The 23,752-nt window shown below is 33.7% G+C and overlaps 1 protein-coding gene across 1 annotated transcript in view; it reads right to left on the bottom strand.

The window, feature by feature from the left end:
- Positions 1 to 7,467: 7,467 nt before the first annotated feature.
- The window catches only part of LOC125663385 (protein draper-like), a 39,369-nt gene continuing 23,084 nt past the window's right edge, over positions 7,468 to 23,752 (bottom strand). Inside the window, exons 9-13 of the mRNA XM_056146539.1 lie at positions 21,498 to 21,632; positions 12,842 to 12,973; positions 8,716 to 8,839; positions 8,156 to 8,379; positions 7,468 to 7,737 (exon numbers count right to left, since the gene is read on the bottom strand). Of these exons, the coding sequence (XP_056002514.1) occupies positions 8,175 to 8,379; positions 8,716 to 8,839; positions 12,842 to 12,973; positions 21,498 to 21,632 (596 nt within the window). The 3' untranslated portion in view covers positions 7,468 to 7,737; positions 8,156 to 8,174. The remainder of the gene's footprint in view (positions 7,738 to 8,155; positions 8,380 to 8,715; positions 8,840 to 12,841; positions 12,974 to 21,497; positions 21,633 to 23,752) is intronic.

The following is a 23,752-nucleotide window of genomic DNA, read 5'->3' as shown; positions in this document are numbered from 1 at the left end:
TAAAAGTGTTAGCGTTTAGATTAGGATTTTTCCGTTTATTTGCAATAATAATCTGTTAGAATTTAAAGAAAAATAACTTCAGTACAAGTAAGTCAAATGAGTTGTTTTGACTAAATATTTTCATTTCTTGTTACGTTGCCATGACTGTAACATAAACAGCGCATAATTTAATCATGGAGTATAGCGCTGAAAGCGATACAGGCTCAGTTTTGTTGCCCGTTGGGTCACCGTCAGACATTGGTGTAGATGACTACAGTTATGAAGAAGTTTCTATAATAAGGACAATGAATCAGAATATATAGAAACACGGTCACCAGTGTACACTGGACAGTCATTTGAGTGACATTACGGAGGAGGATTTGTACTTCTAGTCGCATCAACTCCATAGCGTAAATATTGTAAAGTTCCATGAAGATGTTGGTCCTTCTCATGAACTTGACTCCTTATATGAGGGGGCGTACAGGGGGTGGTCCTCTCCCCCTCTCTTCCCCTGAATAGTGATGAATTACATATTTCATTTGGGTACTAAAGCGTATTGCATGCCAGTTTACTACCCATATGCACGGCAGCGATTATCATGCATATAGATATAACAGGCTAACGCGATATTGCAAATGTATTCTTTATCTTCTGTATTTGTTAATTGTTTCTTTTATCTGTTAAAATACATTGGGCACGGCATCGAATACGTATAGCCGTTGATGCAGATTAGATGTGAAAAAGGAGAAACGAAGGAGTTATAAGAAAAGAAGTATAAGAACCTCCCCACTAAACCCCTTTCTCCTCTTCCATGCACCTCCTTCCTCTCACCCTGTCCGCCCCCTCTTATATCATGTATACTGTTACTTTCTGCTGATATTACCTCTTGTCAGTTTTGGGGAAATAGCAAAAGTTATAGATATGTAAGGAACAGAAAGCAGATCGAGTACAGGACAGCCTGACCCCAACTGGACCCCGACAAACGAAATACGTATCTTTGATGGGAATTAACCAATTACCCGATATCAAAATATACAGAGACATATAATCAGTTCTATATGTACTGGTCAGATGACAATGCATCGGTAATTTTTTTAAAATATTTTATGACAATGGCAACAATTTTGATAAAATTTCCGTTATTTGAAAAAAAAACAACCATAAAACACACACACACACACACACACACACACACATACACGTGATTCTACAGCATAAAATATGCATATATGTAAATACAAAATATTGCAAACATTTTGAATTATGTCAGAGAAAAAGTACGATTGTGTACGGTGCCGACGAAGACTCTCTAATCTACATATAGTACTAAATAGTGATGCTTTTAAAAGTACGCTTAAAATATTATTAATCAATTATCACTACATGTAAAATCATGCAAGAAAATGTACTCTATTGATTGAATATTGTTTAATGTCCCTCTCGAGAATTTTTCACTCATATGGAAACTACTTTGTAAAAAGGGATTGTATTATGTACGATACATACTCAGTACACAAAGACCTGCAGGATAACCGCATTACGACATGCAGGTATTTTATACAGGACAGGCACGTACATGTATGTAGCATGATCTTTCAACAGGGGGAAGGGAAGCCGGAAAAATCCCTAAACCATTGTCTAAATTTCTTGACCAGCAAATAAAAATAAATAAATGGATAAATGAATAGATAAACCAAAAACATAAAAAAGGTTCTTCTTTAGGACAATCAGCACTTAAATTCTCCAAACTCGGGGTGGGGATGCGGGAGTAACGTGCAACCCTCACAGGCATTACTCTCTAATGTGATTTCTCACTAGATGTTGCCCAGTGTCTGATCGGAAACTTCTTCAGTCCGATGAGAAAACGGCTTGAATGTGAGACACATCAGCGAAAAAAGCGTCGGTGCCGATGGTGTAGGTTTCTATGCGTGATCGAGGCGAGACAGTGTACGCATTATTTTTATAATATAAATAGAAAAAAATTCACTGAGTAACAATTAATTTAGATCATATAACGCTGTAAATATATGGTACACTGTTTTATCAATATATTCGTCGTCGTAAACCACACCTAATGTTATTAGTTACACAGTTAGTTAGTGACCTGATACGGAAAAATACATGGTGTGAAAAGAAAACCCGTATCGGGCGAGGCGAAGCCGAGCTCGATACGGGTTTTCTTTTCACACCATGTATTTTTCCGTATCAGGTCACTAACTAACTGTGTAACGAATTTATCACGTCGAAGACCTCTAACTGTATATGTGGGGGGTCTATATCATACAACTTAGTCAAATGTCTTTCCTTTTGACACGGCTGCAAGTCGAACCCGACGATAAATAAAATTACTCGCCCAATACGGATTTTACTCTCATGATACGGTTTTTTTCACGGCGTCATGTGACCAAGATCTGACCAATTAGATTTCAACAATTTTGTTTGAGGCGTGATAAACATACGTACGGTACTCCCGGACTTAGTAAGCGTGGCTTGCGCGGATGCAATGTACATGTATTTGGCTTATTGTATTATAAACGAACTAAGCTATTGACGCATTTATGATCTACTGAACAATATTATATTAGAATTTGGAGAGTAAAGGTATTTAATTTCTATAGGCATATGGTTGTATGTATTGTAGGTTTATAAATCTTGCATGTATATTTGAACTTGTACTGCTAGTTTTCATGATATCATTACGTACATGACGTAAATATTGTGATAGTTTATTAAACAATTTTTCTATTTCACGGGAAGAAAAGAATGAAAAACTCATTTTAGCGATTTATGGGTTATTGTGTTCCCATGGCAACCATAACATCAGATCATACTACATAATTCAAAACTTAGTGTAGCAGTTTACTGGTCAATTTGTATTTTCATGTGTAGGAAGGAATGAAAAATCAACAACAAAAATGTACCGAAAAAAAAAACAAAACATATTTTTGTCATTCATGGACTCATTTAGTTGCCATGGTAACTGTAAAAATTCGTTATACTGCATAATTAGAAACTTATTTTTTCATTTTGAAATTTTTATGAGTTATATTCTAAAATATGCGTAGAGAAAGTTTTAATTTTCATTAAAAAATTTCTTCAAGTTTTAAGGTACATCTTACAATAATTACAAGCAGTCTACTGTAACTTATGCGCATCTTGTACTTCAATATTTATGTACATGTATAATTATATTTACAATAAATGACACTTAATTTCATGAATGCATGTAATTCATGTATATGAATACAACTATTTCTAAAATTTATTTAAATGATGGCTGATAAACATTCAATTTGTGTGTTTTCGGTGAAGAAACTGGTGAAAAAACACATTTTTGGGGATTTGTGGGGTATTTTTGTTGTCATGGTGACCGTTACACCACATGTTAGTGCATAATTAAAATCTTCAAGATTTTTCCTTTTAGAATATGCATAGGTTATATTACGAAAATGTGACTAGAAAATGCTTTAATTTGAATTTGAAATATTTGTATCTGCTTTGAAGGAAAACTCAAAAATTTCTGATAGTTAAAGGGTTAATTCTTATAAATGTGTACAAATGAGATGTTCCTGTCGCTGTGAAGTTCACGTAGAGCACCTTTAACATCAAATGAGAATCAATAATCGAAGTAGTTCTATTTCGTTTTCAAAATATGAAATATGACAGAAAGATTTTCAAGTATCCATCATGAGGATGAGAATAAGAAAAAGAAAGAAAGACATATTCAGAGACACATAAACAGAGAGAGGCTTTATCGAAATCAAAATCCAAAGTGATAATTTTATTTAAGTCGACCAAAAAGTAGGTCACTGTGACCTACTTTTGGAATTTGACGTTTATAACTGAATATTTCATATACTATTTGACTTCAATTATCAAACTTTGTCAGTTGATGCATCTTGAGTCTTTGGAGTGTGTCGACCAAAAAGTAGGTCGCTGTGGCCTTCTTTTGGAATTTGACGGCTATATTTGAATACCATTTGACTTGTCAGTTGATGCATCTTGAGTCTTCAGTGTGTCAACCAAAAGTAGGTCACCGTGACGTACTTTTTGACAGTTACATTTAAATTTTCAGGTACTATTTGACTTAACATCATCAAACTTTGTTAATTGATGAATCTTGGTTAGTGAGAATTTTTGCCTGTTCTACAATGCATCAGAAGAGCAATTCTAGGCCCATGGGCCTCTTGTTTTTCATTTCGTCTTCAGCATGAGTGATACTTTAATTAAAGAAAGATGGCAATTATCGATTTTTGTTTGAGCGATTTTATTATTAAATACATGTACTCATAAACTTACTAATATTGTGTGTCCCTGCAGTTTGGGTGCTTGCATGGTGTCTGGTAATCGGCCTTTAAGGCAATATGAAGGCAACGATAAGCATTTGTACCAACAGCGTGTGGACGAAAGTATGTTTTGCGTTTCACTGTGCATAAGAGTTCCACAAAGGGAAAGAACTATTGGGTAACTCGGAAATACGCCAGTTTCGAGATACGAAGTCTTCTGTGTAGGAGGTGCATTAAGTGGAACTTTGAATGACTAAGTGGGACAGAGTAGACCTACAGTCAGCGAAGAAGACGATGAAATGCATTAAAAGCGACTTCTCTTTTAATATGTAAATGTGGGAAATACAAAACACTATCGAAAGAAATGTTTTACTAATGTGGAAACATAAAAACAATGTCATATTTGCAAGTAATATATCAAATATGGTACTCATGACCAACGAGATAACGTTACATGATAAGAATTCTATGTATTTAATTACTCCCTAAATACTTATAACTTAGTTTGTGTATCAGTCGAATTCGGATGATGTAACAGTGTATGAGAAACTTACTGAGTACATTCACTTACGCAGTGATGAAAATTAGTCCCACTCCCGCGTGTAAACAAATTGTTTCGCGCATCACTATATACAAGAGTTCTCCAAAGGGAAATAACTCGGGTGTATCTCGAAACCGGCGTATTGGGTATTCAGTCTCTTCTTATGTGAAATAAGGGGGTACTCAGAACCTATTCTAACCTCGATTCCATCTATAGTCGTCTCATACAATGCCATATACGACATCCGTTATAATTTTGATGCTGTATAGTAATTATAAATATGGCGAGTTTTGTGTTGATATGTAAATAACTGCATTTGAAATTACCGAAATGTTCCGACTGGGTGACATGACATCTGATATGTTGCTCACTATTCGTTGTCTGCTGCTCCACAGACGGTGTGTATGCATCCGTCTATCTTTAGTGACGCCAGATAATTTCAGCTTCTCCATTTTCAACTTCCCAAATTTTTGAGCAATACTTCGTTACTAGCTTGAAAATACGGATGTATATTTAATTGCTGTTATAAAATTTAGAAATTCATTTCAAAATTAAGGATTATCTCCCTCATGCATATCTCTTATCCTTGGACGAATTTGGCTCCACTTGTTTGGCACGCTGTTTTTGGCTATATTTAGATCTAAACTTCATAGTTATTTCAGATTTCAAACATTTCGGTTGAGCATCACTGAAGAGACATTATTTGTCGAAATGCGCATCTGGTGCATCAAAATTGGTACCGTATACGTTTTACATTCTATTATCACCTGCATATGATGTTTATATTTCTCAACTCATTCGATATGCAAGGGTTTGTTCTGTGCACACTGACTTTGACTACAGATAACTCCGTTCATCTAATCAGGATATAAGGTTCATTGTGGGTGTGACCGGTCGACAGGGGAGGCTTACTTCTCCTCGGCACCTGATCAAACATCTGGTGTGTCCAGGGGTCCGTGTTTGCCCAACTATTTTGTATTGCTTATAGGCGTTATGAGATTGAGCATTGATATTGATGATTGATTTATTTCATTTGCAACCAAATGCACATGATATACTCAGAATACACTAATCAAAGTTAAAACAGACAAATACATGAACACATGCATAAAACATAGATTTATACGGGCAATGGTGTTTTGAAAGGAAATTTATCGTTAATAATTTGGTTAAGATTTATTTTTAAAATGCTACAAAAATTTGATATGATATGGGTCATAAAAAGTAATTTTGATTAAGACATACATGTAAATATTTAGATTAAAAAAGTGTCAAAAAGGTGGGTTTAAGATAATTGTCGAATGTAACCTGGCACAAAGCTGTGTTTATATCGATTTGTCCTACATTTAGGTAGGGGATATTTTGATGAGTTTCGTAGAAGGTTTTTGTTTTCCTTCGGTTTCGGGAGAAGATCGTGGTGGCGATGTGATGGATTTTCCATCTCACTGTAAAATTTTAGACATAGATTTTCAAGATCGGGTTTTTCCATTGCATTGTTATAGGAGTCACATGGTCGTACAATTTTAAAACCCTCTTTTGGATTGATTGTATTTGGTTACATTGGGAAGTCGGAAGTCCTGTCCGCCATATGAATCTTCACTTTTCATGCATCAATGTCTTTCTAACACTCTCCGAGGGTAAATAGGTTCGTTTTCTTTAGATAAGGCCCGAGAGTAAATTCCACTCTGTCGAAATATTGTCATCCACTACATAAAGTTTTGGATCCACCATATTCTGCGTCCCTAGCGATGTTGAGGTTAAATTCAAGGTCGATACCGAGATTGTTGGAAAATCGAAACATTCAGAGAGATTTTGAAATGTTATATGGAAACTTTCAAAAACTATATTCATTTCAGAGGATACCTTTTTCATTTGTTTAATGTTATATGAAGATATATTTTCATACCCGCTTTGCTGTTTTCAGATTTCAAAGGGACTACAAGTAGTGTTTTGTATAGAGTTGCACTAATCGTGAATTCTCCATGTTCACAATTATCAGTGCATAATATTTTAACAAGACAAAGTCAACCAAACTACTTTGTTTAGTTGCTATTAATATATTATTACGACGACTTAATATACATGTATTAAGTTTGGGATCATTTCGTGACATGGACTTATCACTAAAAAGCGATTTTGCCTGATTTTTACGTGGAACCATACTTAAGTAATTTAGAAATGCACACTGTATACTAAGGTTAATCCCGCCATGGGACCAGAAGCCTAATCCTGAGGATCATGAGATTTACAATTTTCAAAGAAACCTTCCTCCTCCACATCACGACGCATTTAGTTTTTCTTAAACATGTGTGGTTCTAGAGAAGATTTTTTAAATTGGGTCAATTGTTGGTAGTTTTTCCCAGCCCCCAAGACCCCAGGGGTGCAGGGGTCCTGAAATTTGAAACTTATGTCCCTCTTGTCACAAAAATACTTCATACAAAGTTTCAAAAGGAATGAAATGGTAGTTATCAAGAAGAAGTTAAAAAAATCAATTGTTAAAGCACGACGACGGACGAAGACCAATTGCAATAGGTGACCTTAGTTTACTAAAGTGACCTAATAAGAAAATATTTACCTTCAACACAGTCGATTTAAAGTATATATTTTATATACACCATCTAGGTATACATATAAAAATATCGAAAGACACGTTTCCACCATCATTTATTTTGTTTTTTATTAAAATAAATTTATACATTGGCCAGTCACAGCTATAGCATAATTACATATAACTCCTGTTTGAAAATGTGCTCAAAGGATGCGAAAGTAAATCGATTGTTTTAAGATAAGGAAAAATTTGCCCTAGTTCATATCAAAAATGTTTTTTTTTTCAAGATGTGATTACTAAAAACAGTCTTCAGAGTAAACAGAATGAGACCATTTACTAACACTTCCAGTAGTCTCCATCTAGTAATACTTCTGGTCTTCTTTCTACAAAAACGAAAACATCAACATTTGACAGAAAACAAACAGTATCACATTATATAATATTGTCATATCAAACATGTACATATTATCGTAAATATATATTTATGAATTCATCTTTGCGTCTGAAATGTGAGCCTTTATACTTTTCTCTTATCAATTAAAAAAATAATCATTGCAGGCATTCATATTACTTATAAAACACTTACCTGTTGCCGAAGGAAAATATATTTCTGGCATTAGTGGCGCGTAATAGTTGGGGTGTCATTTTAAAGTGATGGGAATTTTTCTTTGAAATAATGTCCAACTATACATTAGAATTAACACGGATGATCACTCTACGCAAAAGAAAAGTAATCATATAGACCCGTCAACATGATCGACGACGTCTACATGTACATTATCCAGGCAAAGTTTGACATACCTTTTATTTGACTGTTTGGTTATTCATTCTTTGTCTCTATTTGTTCCGGTGCAGGTGTTTCTGCTTCGTCTGGTGTAGTATCTGGTTCGTGCGGTGTAGTTTCTGCTCCGTCTTGTGTAGTATCTGGTTCGTGTGGTGTAGTATCTGGTTCTTGTGGTGTAGTATCTGGTTCGATATTTTCTTCGTATGTTCTGCTGGGATCATTGGGTTCTGAATGTCTTCGTCTTGAATATTATAATTTGGATTTTTAAAAAAAAATTCACCGCATGAAAATTGGTACCAAATAAATTGTTCTAGAAAGTCTGTTATAATTAGAGCGTTCAACTCTGCATAAATGGTGCATTTGCAAAAATATAAGCAATAGTGTGGACTTAGTTTATTAGTTACATGTAAGTGTTAAGTATCATAGTGTGTGTATCCGATTGTGGTTGTTTGATTATTGTAAATTTATTTTAGTGTCCATGTATACGATTTTTCTCAAATGAAATACACACTTGGCATAGTGTTGAATGTATTTCTACATATAACATAAATCCTGTATAAATGATAAGGAACAATACCTGAAATAAATGTAGACTAAAACTATCACCACACCAATGACGACAATTAGAACAGCCGCGATGATCCCACCAATTGAACCGGAATCCATTTCTCCTTTCATGTACTCAAATGATACCACTTGTTCTGAAATAACAGGAACATGGAAATCTCTATTTTTGTTATTGTTTAATCATCTATTGTACAAGACGCACATTTGGAAAGTTGGGACTAGTAAGCTGTAAGAACTTGTTACCAGTCCTTTTGATTTGATCAATAAGATATGTTCAAAACAAACCAAAAGTCGCCTCCTATTCATTTAAAGTGCAATGTGGCATCGCACTTCGAGAAAAAATTACACACTTTTTTCAAAGTGCGTTGTAACAGTACAGCTAGCCCACCATGATTAAACATTTGGCGTGTACGATATTTATTGGAACTTCAGTTTTTCCTTGTTAAATTCCCTATATCTTGTATATGACGTCATCCAACACGCTGGTACAAAGATCTCCCCAAAAATATGTGAACATAATGTTTCACAACTGCCATCTTACGGTATTTCAGGTTTCAGGTAGAAGAGCGGCTAGCGCAATTGCTTCTCATCCTTGCGATCCGCGTTTGATAGAAACAGGATACGATGATCGCACATGTGAGTTTTCTTCAACTACTATTTTCCCCCCGTGGGAATATCTGAACCAGAAGTTGTATATTAATTTACGTCATAAAATTTACATTTAATCTTTAATCTTGTGATAAAATGCATTAAAGGGTTTTAAAGGATATGTGCTTATAAATGTAAAGATCTAATCATTATAAATGTGTTAGGCGTCAGAACACTGTCGAGCATGTCGTCTACATCTAGCATTCGGCTCACAGGAACCGGTGATTTTGTAAAAATAATAGTAGGGGTCTATACTATACAACCTCCTAATAAAAGTATTATTACCCCTTATTAGGGGGTGATGTGGTATTGACCCCTACTATTAGTAATACATACAAAAATTATATGCTACAGTTCCTGTGCACGGCCAAACATGTGAAGAATGAAAACAAAGCTTTGTTGTTTATTCCCGTCTCAGACAACACAAGTGCACATCATTCGATGCCCAAGAAGCTGATCTTACTTCTAATGTGTTTATTTACAATTGTGTTAATCGATTAAAGTGCGGGATTTTTCAACAATTCTTCTTTGATTAATTTTACTTTCAATTTCTCGAAGTGACAACATGACCGATTAACACCTATAGTGACAATACTTAGGCTATTTACAACAAGATAGATTTGAAAAGATATGAACTGTTTAAACCCAGATCAGACTGTACAACTTTGTTAAAGGACACATCGCATATTTCTAAACTTTTTTAATTTTTCAGCAAAATTAATTCATTTAATGCCTAAAACTACTTTACATGTATTTTAAATGAAACAGCTTGCGTAGTTTTCGAGTTTGAAAGCGATGAAATTCAAATCTTGCAATACGCATATTTTCTTCCGATATTTTATGCGCCATTATTTGTGACGTCATATGCGACCTCTAGCGAGATTTGAAAACAGTTGTTAGCCATTTCATAAACAGATCAGATTTAATTGACAAACAAACAATTATCACATTAACGGATTGTAAATAACACTGCATTAGGGTGTTTTGTGCCGTTTAAGGGTGTACTTGCTGTCAGTAGAGAGGATTTGGACTGTGTTTTTTTTTCTTTCAATTTTCGAAGGAAGGTATGAGGGACAAGACGTAAATATTTTTTGTCGGCACGATTTTGCCATCGAAAAACCAGTAGAAATTATCCCTGTACTTTTTCAAACAAGCACTTGGACAAAGACGTAAATAAACTGCGAGAAAATGGTTCTATCGAAGCTAAGCACTGTTTCATATAGGCCTACGGCATATGCTTTCCGTTCTGCTCTCAAATTCAATACACACTTGCACCAACTGACCTTCACCTTGTAACAACATATATAGACAGAACTTGTGCTAGCAGTGTCTACCAACTGGTAGTTTTAAAAGAAGAAATTAAAGATAAAAGATAATTCAACTTTCAATTATAAATGATAAAATATATTTCCTAACTTCGATTTGAATTATAATGCTTTCATTTTTTTTAAGGAATGCGTACGTAACCAATCTCTCACCAGAAGGCGTTACGCTACGCTCCACAACACCTCTGTTATCGTCTGATTTACAAGAATTTTGTAAAACAGAGCGTCTTTGAAAATGAAATAAATCTGCATCATTTTCATAAATGAAACATAAATCTATGAGTTAAAAACACATTGGTAGGTATCGAAACGCTGTATTACGTTAGTGTAACCTCCATATTTATGAAACTGTTTTGTCTTGTCAAATGTATTAATTTCTCTTTCACTTCGTAACTATGGACTCTACATAAAAGTACATTAGAAAAACTATTAGATTATAATGATGAAAATCTGACATTACACAAAGAACAGAAACGTGTCTTTCTGTTGGAGTCAAAGATGCTATTTTCTCCGTGCGAGATCATGTGGTTATCCGAACTATTTATCAGACGATAACAGAGGTGAAAGTGAAGCTTGCGTAGCGAGCCCTCTGGTGAGAGAATGGTACGTAACAACAACAGCACGCCGCGCTCCCACTTCCTAAGTAACAACGTGTAGATAAAAAAAATAATGATTAATAAATTTGCTTGAATAAAATGATTTAAAGGTATTGTGATTTTCACTATAAGTTTTATCATATTTATTATTTTTTTCTCTCGAAATGCACCCGTGAGAGTAGGCATAGTTAGTTGTCAATGATACATAATCGTTACGGTATCATTTAGGCCTATCTAACTTCTCCAAAAATAAATTTTATAATAATTGCACTGTTTATTTTAGAAAAGCAACAACGCTAATTACAGTTGTTGACAGAAATGGCATTACCAAATAGTGTTTAGACAGTTATCCCATGTAAACATTATTTACTCGCAAATGCAGATTTCATACTCGCTTTTCTCGCTACATTTGGGTCGCTATTTGTATGCACTGGTGGCTAAAAGATATAAGACTCGGGAAATTTGTCAACATCGAAATAAATGTTATCCATAAATTAGGCCCCTAAAACCCGAGTTTTTAAAAATATCTAATACTAATATTACAACAAGTTGATCGACGAAGGTCGCATATGACGTCACTGTACCACGTGACTACCCATCTAATTAACTAGGCTTTTTGAAATCGGGACTTAGATTTAAGTCCGTATTGTGGCTAATTATCGCAATACTTCAGCGAACGAACTATTAGAATTAATTTCTATAAGCATAAGGAAGACAAAATACATAGAATTCTGTATACTTTGAAAACATGAGATGTGTCTTTCAATGAGTTGATATTTATGATATTCAATTAAAAATCAATTGAAGAATTGAATGCCGCCCTTTTTCTGAATTGGGTTAAAGTTAGAATTTTACATAAATGAACATTATCAAAGTGATCTGTAAGACCATGGCCATGTTCTGTATAAACATGATGCCTAGACTAACCTATATCTACGCTTCCTACTACAATGGATTTTCTATCCTATGTCCTCTAAGACATAGATATCTACTTATCAATCAATATTAATCAGATATAGATATCTACTTATTAATCAATATTAATCAGATATAGATATCTACTTATTAATCAATATTAATCAGACATAGATATCTACTTATTAATCAATATTAATCAGATATAGATATCTACTTATTAATCAATATTAATCAGATATAGATATCTACTTATTAAACAATATTAATCAGATATAGACATCTACTTATTAATCAATATTAATCAGATATAGATATTTACTTATTAATCACTTGAATCTCACTGGTAATCAAAGTGCCAGTTTCAGCTCCTCCACTGAGGATCTTTGATATCCAGTTGTGAAAAAACCCATACACAAAACAAGTCCTGTAGCAGGAGCTACTACCCGGCGCTAACAAACATGATGTAATTACGACATCTGCGTCATTTGAGATAGTAGATATGTATATTGATTGGAAGTTATTGGCATGATAAAGCAACAACAATGTTACCCGCATGCAATTTGTAGTACTTCGTCAACAGCTAGTGACATCTCTCCACCCTACCCATTTCAGGATTATAAAATATTGAAATATCTCATATCATACATACTATCACATTTCGCTCCTGAAAATGTATCCTTGCATCCTTTAAAGCATTCCCCGCTAAGTCTGCTGCATACTTTCCCTGTACAAGCTCCACATGTTTTTGTACAGTTCCTTCCATAATATCCCATCTCACAAGCTAAAAGAAAAACAACATTTATTTGTATCAAAGCGTCTGGTACATGTCTTTTAGGGGCGATACCAAAAAATCGATGTACATTTTGGGAGAGGGTTAAAATAGGCTATGCCTCCTGCCATGTATCTTTTACTTTTTGTAAATAAAATCATTATAAATTAATCGATGTAGAATAAAAATCTAAATTCAAATGGTAAAGGGGAGAAGGTACAAAATCTCGTAAGTGTCTGCCATCCGACATCGATTACACTTTGGTAGAAAAAGAAGAAAGACAAGTGAATGTTAAAAACCACATAATAATATTACATTTTAATGAACATTTAATAGTTTCAATGTACACTTTCATTCGTGAATAAACAGTCGAAAAAGTATACAGAGTGTTATTTATACTCCTATCTTTTTTCTTGTTATTTGATCAGTTTCACCGTTTATCATATTTAGTGTGTGAAAAGTATGAAATTCAGTTTCTTGTCAGACATTGAACTTTTTATCTCGCCCCTTAGTGTCAGTTGAAGGCAATATATTTTCTTTTTACCACGAATTGTTTTGAACGATTTACTCTTATCATCAAACAAATCAGATGACATGAAAGGTGAAGATAACGAACAGTGATCAATCTCATAACTCCTATAAGCAATATAAAATAGAGAGTTGGGCAAACACGCACCCCAGGGTATACCAGATTTGGGATCAGGACCATTATTCACAAAACATCTTCCGACTAAGCTGGGGGAAAAAAACAATCAAAGACCGATCACAAGGTCAAAAGCATGTATTCAAGTTTTATAAACTATGGATATATTTTACATATCAATTAAGGTAGCGACGGATAGCAACCACGTGATCAGTAAAAATTGTGTATTTTCACGTGAATTCATTTTCCGGAATTCCTTACTCCGTCATAGAATAGTCGAAAAACAAAAAGGGGTTCCGAAAGTGTTTTGTTGCTGTGACTGACTCGCCTACAGAAAATATGCACATACCACATAAGTATACGTCAATGCCTGTAATAATGGTAGATCAAATGTTTCATCTGTGTGAAACTTTTTGCTAATCGAAATGTTAAACCAACCACCAATCCATGTACATAGATGCGCTACGTAAACAAAGTTGTTGATTGATGCATCGTAATGTCCGAGTGCTGCATGCTGAGAGATTAAATACTGTTTATACAGTCATTGAGAGGCTAAACAAAGTTTCTTGCAAGAAGAGGAAGTTGGTGGATGCATTCAAGTTGGACAACGAAATCATAGTTTCGTTTGGTGAGTGAAAAAAATGCCATTAATTTGTATTCAAAAGTTCAACTCACATTTCCTCTGCTATTTCACAACGCGATTTATAATAACATCTGTAAGTTTAAACACACGACATACAGTAGATGTATTATTTTGTATGTATATATGTATTCCATATGTGCATAAAATATAACTCCCACCTGTGCCTGTGATTGTAAACGAACGGATGTCGTGTAAATGTATACCACATTTGTAAACATGGGCTCTCACAACTCTTTTATTAAGAAAATAATGATATCGTTATGAAAATAACTGTTACGAAAATAACATACCTTGAACTACATGTATAAAAGTAATGAAAATCAAATATCTGTTTAGACCTATCTAGGGGTATGAGGGAACCGGATAAAAAGTGGAGGGGGGGGGGGGGGCATGTGTTGAATTATAATTCCCTAGACTATAGTATACATATACTATTACTTTGAAATTTCAGTGACCTAAGAAATATATCAAACCTGGAGTTTCGTGTTTCACACAAACATGTAGGTTGGCAAAACCTTTTTAAATAATGTAAATTAATCACAAGTCTGCATATGCCCTCTCATAAGCAAATGTATGCACTGTATGTATATTAAAGTAAGATATGTATACTACACGTATGCTCTTCTCTTGACCCACATTTTGTAAATAAAACAGATATGATAAGTCTATGGCAGTTTATGAAAACATATATACATGTCATCTCTTTGCAATTTATAATTTTGAAACATCAGTATTTAAATTTTAACTGAATATGTGTTGAGACACAGTTTTAAAATTCACATTGTCTGACGCAATCTAATTACTCAATGGTATAATATAGACCTAACTGTGCAAATATCAATTATGATGATCTTTTTTCTAGGCATCAGCCTGAAGACCGAGGGAGGTTAGATAGGACCAGTGCAGGATGAAGTTGATTTCGAGTCAACAAGTATAACAGCAAGAGAGGTACTATATTTTTTTTTATAAACATTTGTAAAGACAATTCTGAGTATATCAGATATTCATCTTTTTTGCTATATTTAAATATATTTATCTATATTTTGAACAGGTACTCCATTTACAGTGATGATGACATATCCCCTGGACCCCCACAACTCCACAAATTTAAAAATGTTTGATTAAGTTCCGAAGATTAAAGAACTACTGCAAAATTTGGGACTGGATGAAAAACATTAATTCACTTATATGAGCTCAGAGCAGTGGATGTTATACAACATACTTTAAGGTTGATCGATCCTCGTGTGATGTCATAGGTTTTTGCAAAAATCTTAATAAATTAAACTTTGCGCATGATAGAAATATATCTTTCTGAGGAATTTTATTCACTGGATATAATAAAAAATCTGGTAAACTATTAATACTGAAAAAGTTTATATTTTCCATAGATAATCAATTGTTTATGATTAAAATAATTTTGTCAAGGGCAATAACTCCTATGCTGGAATTTCCTCTACTGGATGTCTATTATACATTGGTTTACCTAATATCCACAATTAATCTATACATATTTATGAATTATCAGTTTTTTAAAACTGTTGATATTTAAATTTTGTCATTTCAACAAGTTTTTATCTTTTTTATTATTCTGTTTAACGAAAATATGTGATTTTCTGATGTTGATGTATACTTCTGTTTTTGTATGTCTGACATCTTTAAAAAGGTGGCAACATATATATTTTCTTTGGTTATTAATTAAATTAAACTATATTGAGTGGAAATTAATAAAGTTTTCCCACTTTTAACCATTAATATTGATAAGTCACATGAGGATGGAGCTACCTTAAACTAAATTGTGAATTTAAGGGAAAACAAGTACATGTCAAGTACTCGTATATTACAAGTACATGCCTTTTGAAAGACAATAATATTGCATAGATGTAAAGGAAATTTCAATGTTGATTATTCTTTCTTAGATATACATTGTATTAGTAAAAAATGTGCACATGATAGAATATCAATTTTATAACTTCAATCAATGTGTTTGAATTTTCCTTGTAATTCAAAATTTAGTTGAAACATACATCATAGATACATTAATGTATATAAAATTTTTAGAAAAGTTTCATAATGGAACTAATCTCCCCCCCCCCCCCCCCCCCCTTATACATACAGTGAACATAGACCTTCACCTGGGGAAAACTTCAGTTAGTTAATGCAATATACATGTACATGCATTCTCAAACTTATGAAAGACACACCTATCTGTGAGGGTAAGATGACTCAGATGGACTTAAATGTAGTGATCCATGGGCAGTCCATGGGTCTCTTTCCATTGATATTAATTATTTATTGAAATATGAAATGGTTATTTAAACATATTTGGTGTATTATACTGTATAGTGATATAAATTTCTATCAAAAAATATGTATAGGTAATAGATTTGGTCCAGTTATTACAAGAAATTGTATGAAAAATAACTAAATATTTAGGCAATCATTGTTAGTGCAAAAAGGTCAACTGCAATAGCACACACTATATATCATTCTTAAATGGCTCATAGAAACTTCTAGTATTGTGAGTTTGAATGCTCAATATAGTAATTTGGGAATGCTTAATCATTTAAGGTCAATAGTTTATCTCTGCTGACTGTATCTCTTAAAATTCATTTCTAGAAGGGAGGGGGTAGGGTTACAAAATCTGACATAGTTTCAGATTAAACCTCATTTGGTATATTTTTTTCTATTCAATATTTTAGATACTACTTGACTTATTGTAAAAATGAAATAAAATCAGAAATTTTATGAGCAGAATTTTGTTGTTGTCAGAAAATGTATGCCTGATAGTATTTGAGAAACGCCATATTTAGGGTAAATTTGGCCAATTGCCAAGTCGAATCATGTCAATGTTTTCCTTAGATGCATTTTGAATTTCTAATCCATGTTGATTTTTTATCTGTTTGTGTTTAATTTACATAACTATATATGACAAACAATATTTCTGGTGTCAATAAAATTTTTATTGGCTTTTGTGTTAATTTGCTCAATTTTAGTATTTTTTGCCTTTTGGGGCTGCAAAAGAGGGGATTTCAATCTCGCTTTCCTCGAAAATTAACCTGATTACGTTTGTTGATTTTTTGATATGTTTTAGGATAAAGTCAAAATGTTAAAATAAATAAAATTGAAAAAAATTCAATGAGCGGTTTTTTGGGGGCTAGCTATCAATAGCTACCTTAAGAAAATCTAAAAGAAATGAAAAATAAGAAAATTAGTGTTCGTAAATATTTTGATCTTTGTCGTAAAATATTTTGTGAATAAGGATACACCAGAGGTGGGATCAGGTGCCTAGGAGGATTAATCCTTTCCTTCATAGAAAATAAATATTATACAACCTGATTTGCATGGAAATTTGTACACAATTACTTGATTTAATGAATTTTGATAAATTAATACACAACTTGTCAAAGAAAGACAGTGGGAATATGAAATTTTCAGGAAATCTAGTCAGGGTCCTTTCCTTTTATTCACTTAAAAATTTGATGGAAAAAAAATCAAATTCTTGGTTTCCATGGCAACAAATTTCTTTATTTTTTTGTCAAAAACTTATTTTTCACAATATCACAGCATATATACACTTATAGAGTATCTAAATAAATTTTCATGCAATACTGTCGTATAAGACCCGTGGTCGAGTGTATAACACCTGCGTACGGAGCGCTATACTCCATGCCAGTGAGACCTGGGCACTGACCAAGCCAAATCTTCATCGCCTACTACGCAATGACAGGACCATGATAAGACAGATCTGTAACATCAAGTCTAAAGATATGGCCACTGTAAGTTCAACTGAATTGCTGGGGCGGCTTGGCATCGATGACATCGACCTCATCTTAAGGGAAAGGAGACTTCGCCGGTATGGCCACGTTGTCAGATCCAGCAGTGCAGTCAAGTGCGCTCTAAACAAACAAGTTCCTGGGAGACGTAGAGTTGGTCGGCCAATGTTATTTTGGAGAGAGCTGACGGAGAAAGATCGTGGAGAATGAAAGCCCTCTACTGCCGACCCTCAAGACCGAAAATAATGGAGATCTGGGGTGAGATCTGTCATGCGTGCAGCTAGCCAGATACCTGGAAGGGGGCCCACTAGTGTGGACACTACCCGTAATTCTGCACGGAAATAAAAAGGAACCGACAACAACTGATTCATTTTGAGAAACTAATCTTTATAAAAAATAGTATTTCTAATGGGTTTTTAATGAAATACAAAGGATACATATGTACAAATGTTGTATCTTCCTTCAAAGTATTCTGTGTTTTCCTTCATTTCAATATGTTCCAAAAACATTTTCATAATTAATCATTTTAAGTATCCGGGGAAAAATATCATTATGAATTGTTACATTACTTATATTAAAGTTATCTGATCTGAAAATTAATTTATTTGGCTGGTTTCATGTATGCATGCTCAGTAAAATTGATAACTTTAAATGCAATACATGTGAAATTGCAAATATATAATACACTGTACTTTGTACAACACAAAATGAAATCATATTTAGCTATTTATCAACATAATGCTTCTATATAGTTTCTCCACATTTTGGTACATTCCTCAGAAAATCCTATGCTTTGATTGTTCATATTTTGACTTAAATATAATTATATTAAACTAAATTCAAATACTTTTGCAGTTGGGGTTCAGAGGGGGATTGGGGGTAGGGTGGGTAAACGGTCTCACAGGTTTTGTTGTCTGACATTGATACATGTAATAAATTACCCTTAAAAGTGCATACTGTACTTAGAACTTTCTGCTTTTGGTGCTTGAAACAAAAGAATCATATGTTATTCAAAGTGTTATGTTCAACATTAATCACATTTCAATTTCAGGATGCAGTAGCTCAATGATAGGGCAGACTGCCCCCCCCCCCCCCCCTTTGATAATTACCATTATTTATTTCTTTAAGAACAATTATTTTGTAGTGCAAATTACATATATACTGTGAGACATAGGGGCTAAGCCTGTTATGGGCCCGAACTATGTGATACCATAAATCTATATTGTAACTGAATTACAAAATTATGCAAAAAATTTTCGGTAATATTTTGCTGAAAGGAGTGGGTGGAACTTTCTTCAATATAATTTATCTTCTTAAATTCCATCATAGAAAAGCCATACTACATCATAAAATTATAAAAAAAAAAAAAAAAAAAACAACAAATAATTTATATTTATCATGAAACATATTTCATTTCACAGAGATATATCTAAATATCGTTTCAAAACTGATATGTCATTTTAGTTTTCCTGTGATCCACGCCTCTATAAAGATCAATATGGCGATCTCCACGAAGAAATCACATTGTTTTACACCAATTAGTCGGGGTACAGATGCTCATTTGATGTACTTTTTATTCAAAATTTACGGTATATACCCTTTAGAAGTCGATGTACGATTCGCAATTAAATCCTTAACGAAATCATCAATGTTTTGGGAATACACAACACACATGACTTACTTTCATTTTTACCTCGTCATCTTTAACGGGTTGGCTATTTGTAACTCGACAGATTTTCTTATTCATTGACAGTATATTTCCAATGATGTGACTTTCTCATGTTTACATGCATTTGCTAATACGAAGTGAAATTCGTATGCATTTATGAAAACATCGGCATCGAAATAAAAATGGCTTTTTTTGTATCGTGTTGATTTTTCACCTCAATTTGTATCGGTAATTATAAAATAAATAATGTCTTGAACTTTTGATAACTCGAGATATAGAAAGAAAAGGATATTTTGAATCGTGTATTGACTTGGATATTGCTGACAGTCATTATTTTTGATAATATAAGTGATCGAATGTGAAAAGTCTTAAAGGTGTCCAAAGGCGTTCCAATGCAAATCACGGTAGGCGTCCAAAGGCATCATTATGAAGGAAAAGGTTAAGCGTACCCTATCGAACGGTCACACCCGCTGTCAGCGCTATATCTTAATCAGGTAAACAGAGTTATCCGTAGTCAAAATCAGTGTTCCAAGAACGGACTAACAATCGGTATGAAACAAGTCAGACAGCATTTGACCCAATGATAGGTTGTATTGGCAAGCTAGATCGTTATAACGACCATAGAATTTACCATAGAATTTGCGAAATGCTGACTTTGAACGAGATTGTTAGAACCCCCTGCACCACCAACATGTATATCAGTAGCCTGCTTCGATTTAAAACTGACCATCAGGAGAACAAGCTCTTGCGTATCGAATGGGTTGAGCGATATAAACACTGTATGCAGGTGGTAATAGAATATTGCTACATACATATGGGAAATTGAGGATGGAGAAGCTCAAATCATCCTTTTTTGTCATAAAGTTAAGTTGTAAATTTGCCGTTAAAATCTTACTATCAATATAAAATCTAAGTATGAAGCAGAAGTGGACAACTCTGTGGTGTCTTTTATTTCGAATTCACTGGGATATATTGAATCGACATGTGAATGAAAACTATCACCGTTAATAGATAATACGTCGTTGATATATCTAAATGTCAAATTGAAGGCCACAGCAAGGTATTTTTTCTTCTTTTGAATAAATTCTACTACATAGGATAAAAACAGGTCAATTTACAAAGGAGCACAATTTGTGCCCATGGAGATTCCAACAGACTGTTGGAAGACTTGATCACCAAAGACCACGAAGATATTGTCAATGAGGAACTCCAGCATGTTTTTTTATTTCAACTTCAGAGTACTTGTGCATAGAATCAGAGTTGCGTTTAACAAAATAATTTTTTGGATGACTGATCATTAGATGGAAATATTTGAGTTTTCCATTTTTGTTGAAGAAGCGACTGTCTCTGATGTCAAAAAGTCGTCTTTAATCTATCGTGAGTAATAGTCGTGTAAAGCGTTGAAAATTCATACGTTTTGATGTTGTTTATCTGAGAAAAGTTTTACGATTTCAGGTTTACTAAAAGTTCTTTAGAATTTTTTGGAATCCACACTTGATTTATACCACCTGCATGTACGATATACATATGTTCTAAAGGAGTTTTGAGATGCTTTGGAGTGAAAAGTGTTTGACATTGATATAACCTGACCACAAAAACAGTGACACGCACTTTTTGTGTGTCAAAAGAATGCATGTAATGCCTAGTTTTTGCATACGAAATATCACATTTCAGTACATCCAATATGAGAAAATTAATTCTTAACGTTTACATGTAACAAAAATCAGTACACGTACATTTGTAAAAAGCAGAAAATGAGTTCTGCAACACAATACAAAACATGAACTTTGTTATCACATAAACATTACCATCACAACGGGGTCCACTAAAGTGAGTCTGACATCCAGATGGACAAGAACCATTTTGTCTGTTACAGGAATCTCCGATTTTACACTTTCCACATGCAAATTCACAGGCCTTGCCATACCGTCCTTCTACACATTCTAAAGAAAAATGTGGTTATAATTTGACCATTTGTTTAGTACCGATTAGGATGAATGTTTATTTGAAATATAATAAGAGGCCCACAGGCCACATCACTAACCCGAGACAACTTCGCCCTGCTCTGGTGAGCTAAAAATAAATTGTGTTAACTTACAAAACAAAAACTCCTGCTTATCTACATACATTCATATCAAGTATCGTGGTCACTGTCAGCAACATCAATTCTTTAAAAGGCGGCCGCTTTGGAAGGAAGTTTATAATTAAGTATTTACTTTTGATAATAGATAACAGACTTTTTCTTGTCTCCCTCCATAGAATCAAAACATGCAAAATATATGTTTCTGTTTTAAGGGGATATGATGCTGAGATGAAAGTAATTAGATTTTTCTGAAAATCATTTTATCAGAGAAAGGAGGTCTCTCCTGTTTGAAAAATGACAATTTTTATATATGTAAATGAGTTCGTTTCCATGGAAACAACCCCTGAACCTAACAATGTTGGAAATCACAAAAGGCCAAAATTTTGCAGTTTTTTTTTGTAAATCCAAAAATATGTACAACAAACAAACAGGTTGTAATATGGCTATATTTAATGGCCATCATACAAACAGTCTATGCGCAGACACTACGATGTGAAAATATTTTCCACATAACGCAAAAAAAAATTCCCGAAAATTCAGTCCGAATTTTCTTTGTGCCTCTAAAAAAAATATCATTTTCAGGATGAGTTTTCTATGAAAATGGTCAAAAACATTTACTGAATGTAATTAGATTTTTATTATTATACTATGAATTAAAGATGGCATCCATAGCTACAGGTATATACATGTATATACTGTCAGCGTCTTGTGAATTATTTAATGCAATCCATTGGTTCATCTACGAAACAAAGGCATTTTTGCCAAAAGACGTCTCAAGCTTCTAATTCTAATAACGATCCCATTATAAAAATCTAGCGACGGCAAGATTTCTTCGTGGTTAAATCCTAACTTGAAATAAAACTTCACAAGCACGTTAACTGTTTCTACGTCGTCCATACTTCTTGTTTCGTGAAATTATGTCATTCATACGACTTATTATATCCTTATTACGAGTAATTACGACTCATTAATTCGTTATTACGACTTATTATGTCATATGTACAACTTAGTATCTCGTTATTACGACTTATTATGTCGTTCGTACGACTTATTATCTCATTATTATGACTTAGCATCTCGTTATTACGACTTATTATGTCGTATGTATAACTAAGTATCTCGTTCATATGACTTATTATCTCGTAATTACGACTTATCTTGTTATTATAACTTACTATGTTGTTTGTACGACTTATTATCTCGTTTGAAATTAAAATTGCTATTTCCTATTGAACCATCTATATGAAAACAAAAACATGACACAAACCTTGTAAGTATTTCAAAGAGTTGCGAGTGCTGTATCTCGCTTGTAATTCAACAATTGATATTCAAATTTTGGCTGGCTATTAGAAATACTTTAGTTAAGCATTGTAAACAGTAAAAAGGAAAAAATCAGATTTGAAAAGTTTCAACTCAAAACGTGTCAATGCCCCTTTAATGTACGGCATGTTATGGAGGAGAAAGCATGAGCAGGAACCCCATAAGCCACATACGAGAAGTGTTCAAACTATTTCACACCCTCCACCCCTCAGATCCACTATAACTTTAAGGAAAACAATTGAATCACCCTGTCCCTACAATATGCAGATCGGAAAATGGCATTGAAGTATTGTACAAAGTTTCAAGTCTAGTCGATAAGCCATATAGGAGGAGAAGCATTCACAGGATTTTGTGACAGACAGACAGATAGACGGAAAGTACAAAAACAATGGATCCCCCTAAAAAAGAGGAAACATAATTATTTCAATATATAACAAGATAGTCACGAGAGTTCACCTGAGAATTTGTTAACAAGTATCACTAGTCCCAATAGCAAGACTACGAAATCCAGAAGAAGAAAAATTCCTGTTCTGAATATCTGAGCTAAATTCTAAGATTCAGCAAATGTAGAAAACAAAATGTGTTCTTAGAACTTAAATGCCATCGAAAGTGCCTACACTGATGAAAGGCTTTACATAATACAATATATGTAACATTAAC

Source organism: Ostrea edulis, chromosome 8 (assembly GCF_947568905.1).
Source record: "Ostrea edulis chromosome 8, xbOstEdul1.1, whole genome shotgun sequence".
In the NCBI taxonomy this organism is placed as follows: domain Eukaryota; kingdom Metazoa; phylum Mollusca; class Bivalvia; order Ostreida; family Ostreidae; genus Ostrea; species Ostrea edulis.
This window is presented reverse-complemented; position numbering and strand designations above follow the sequence as displayed.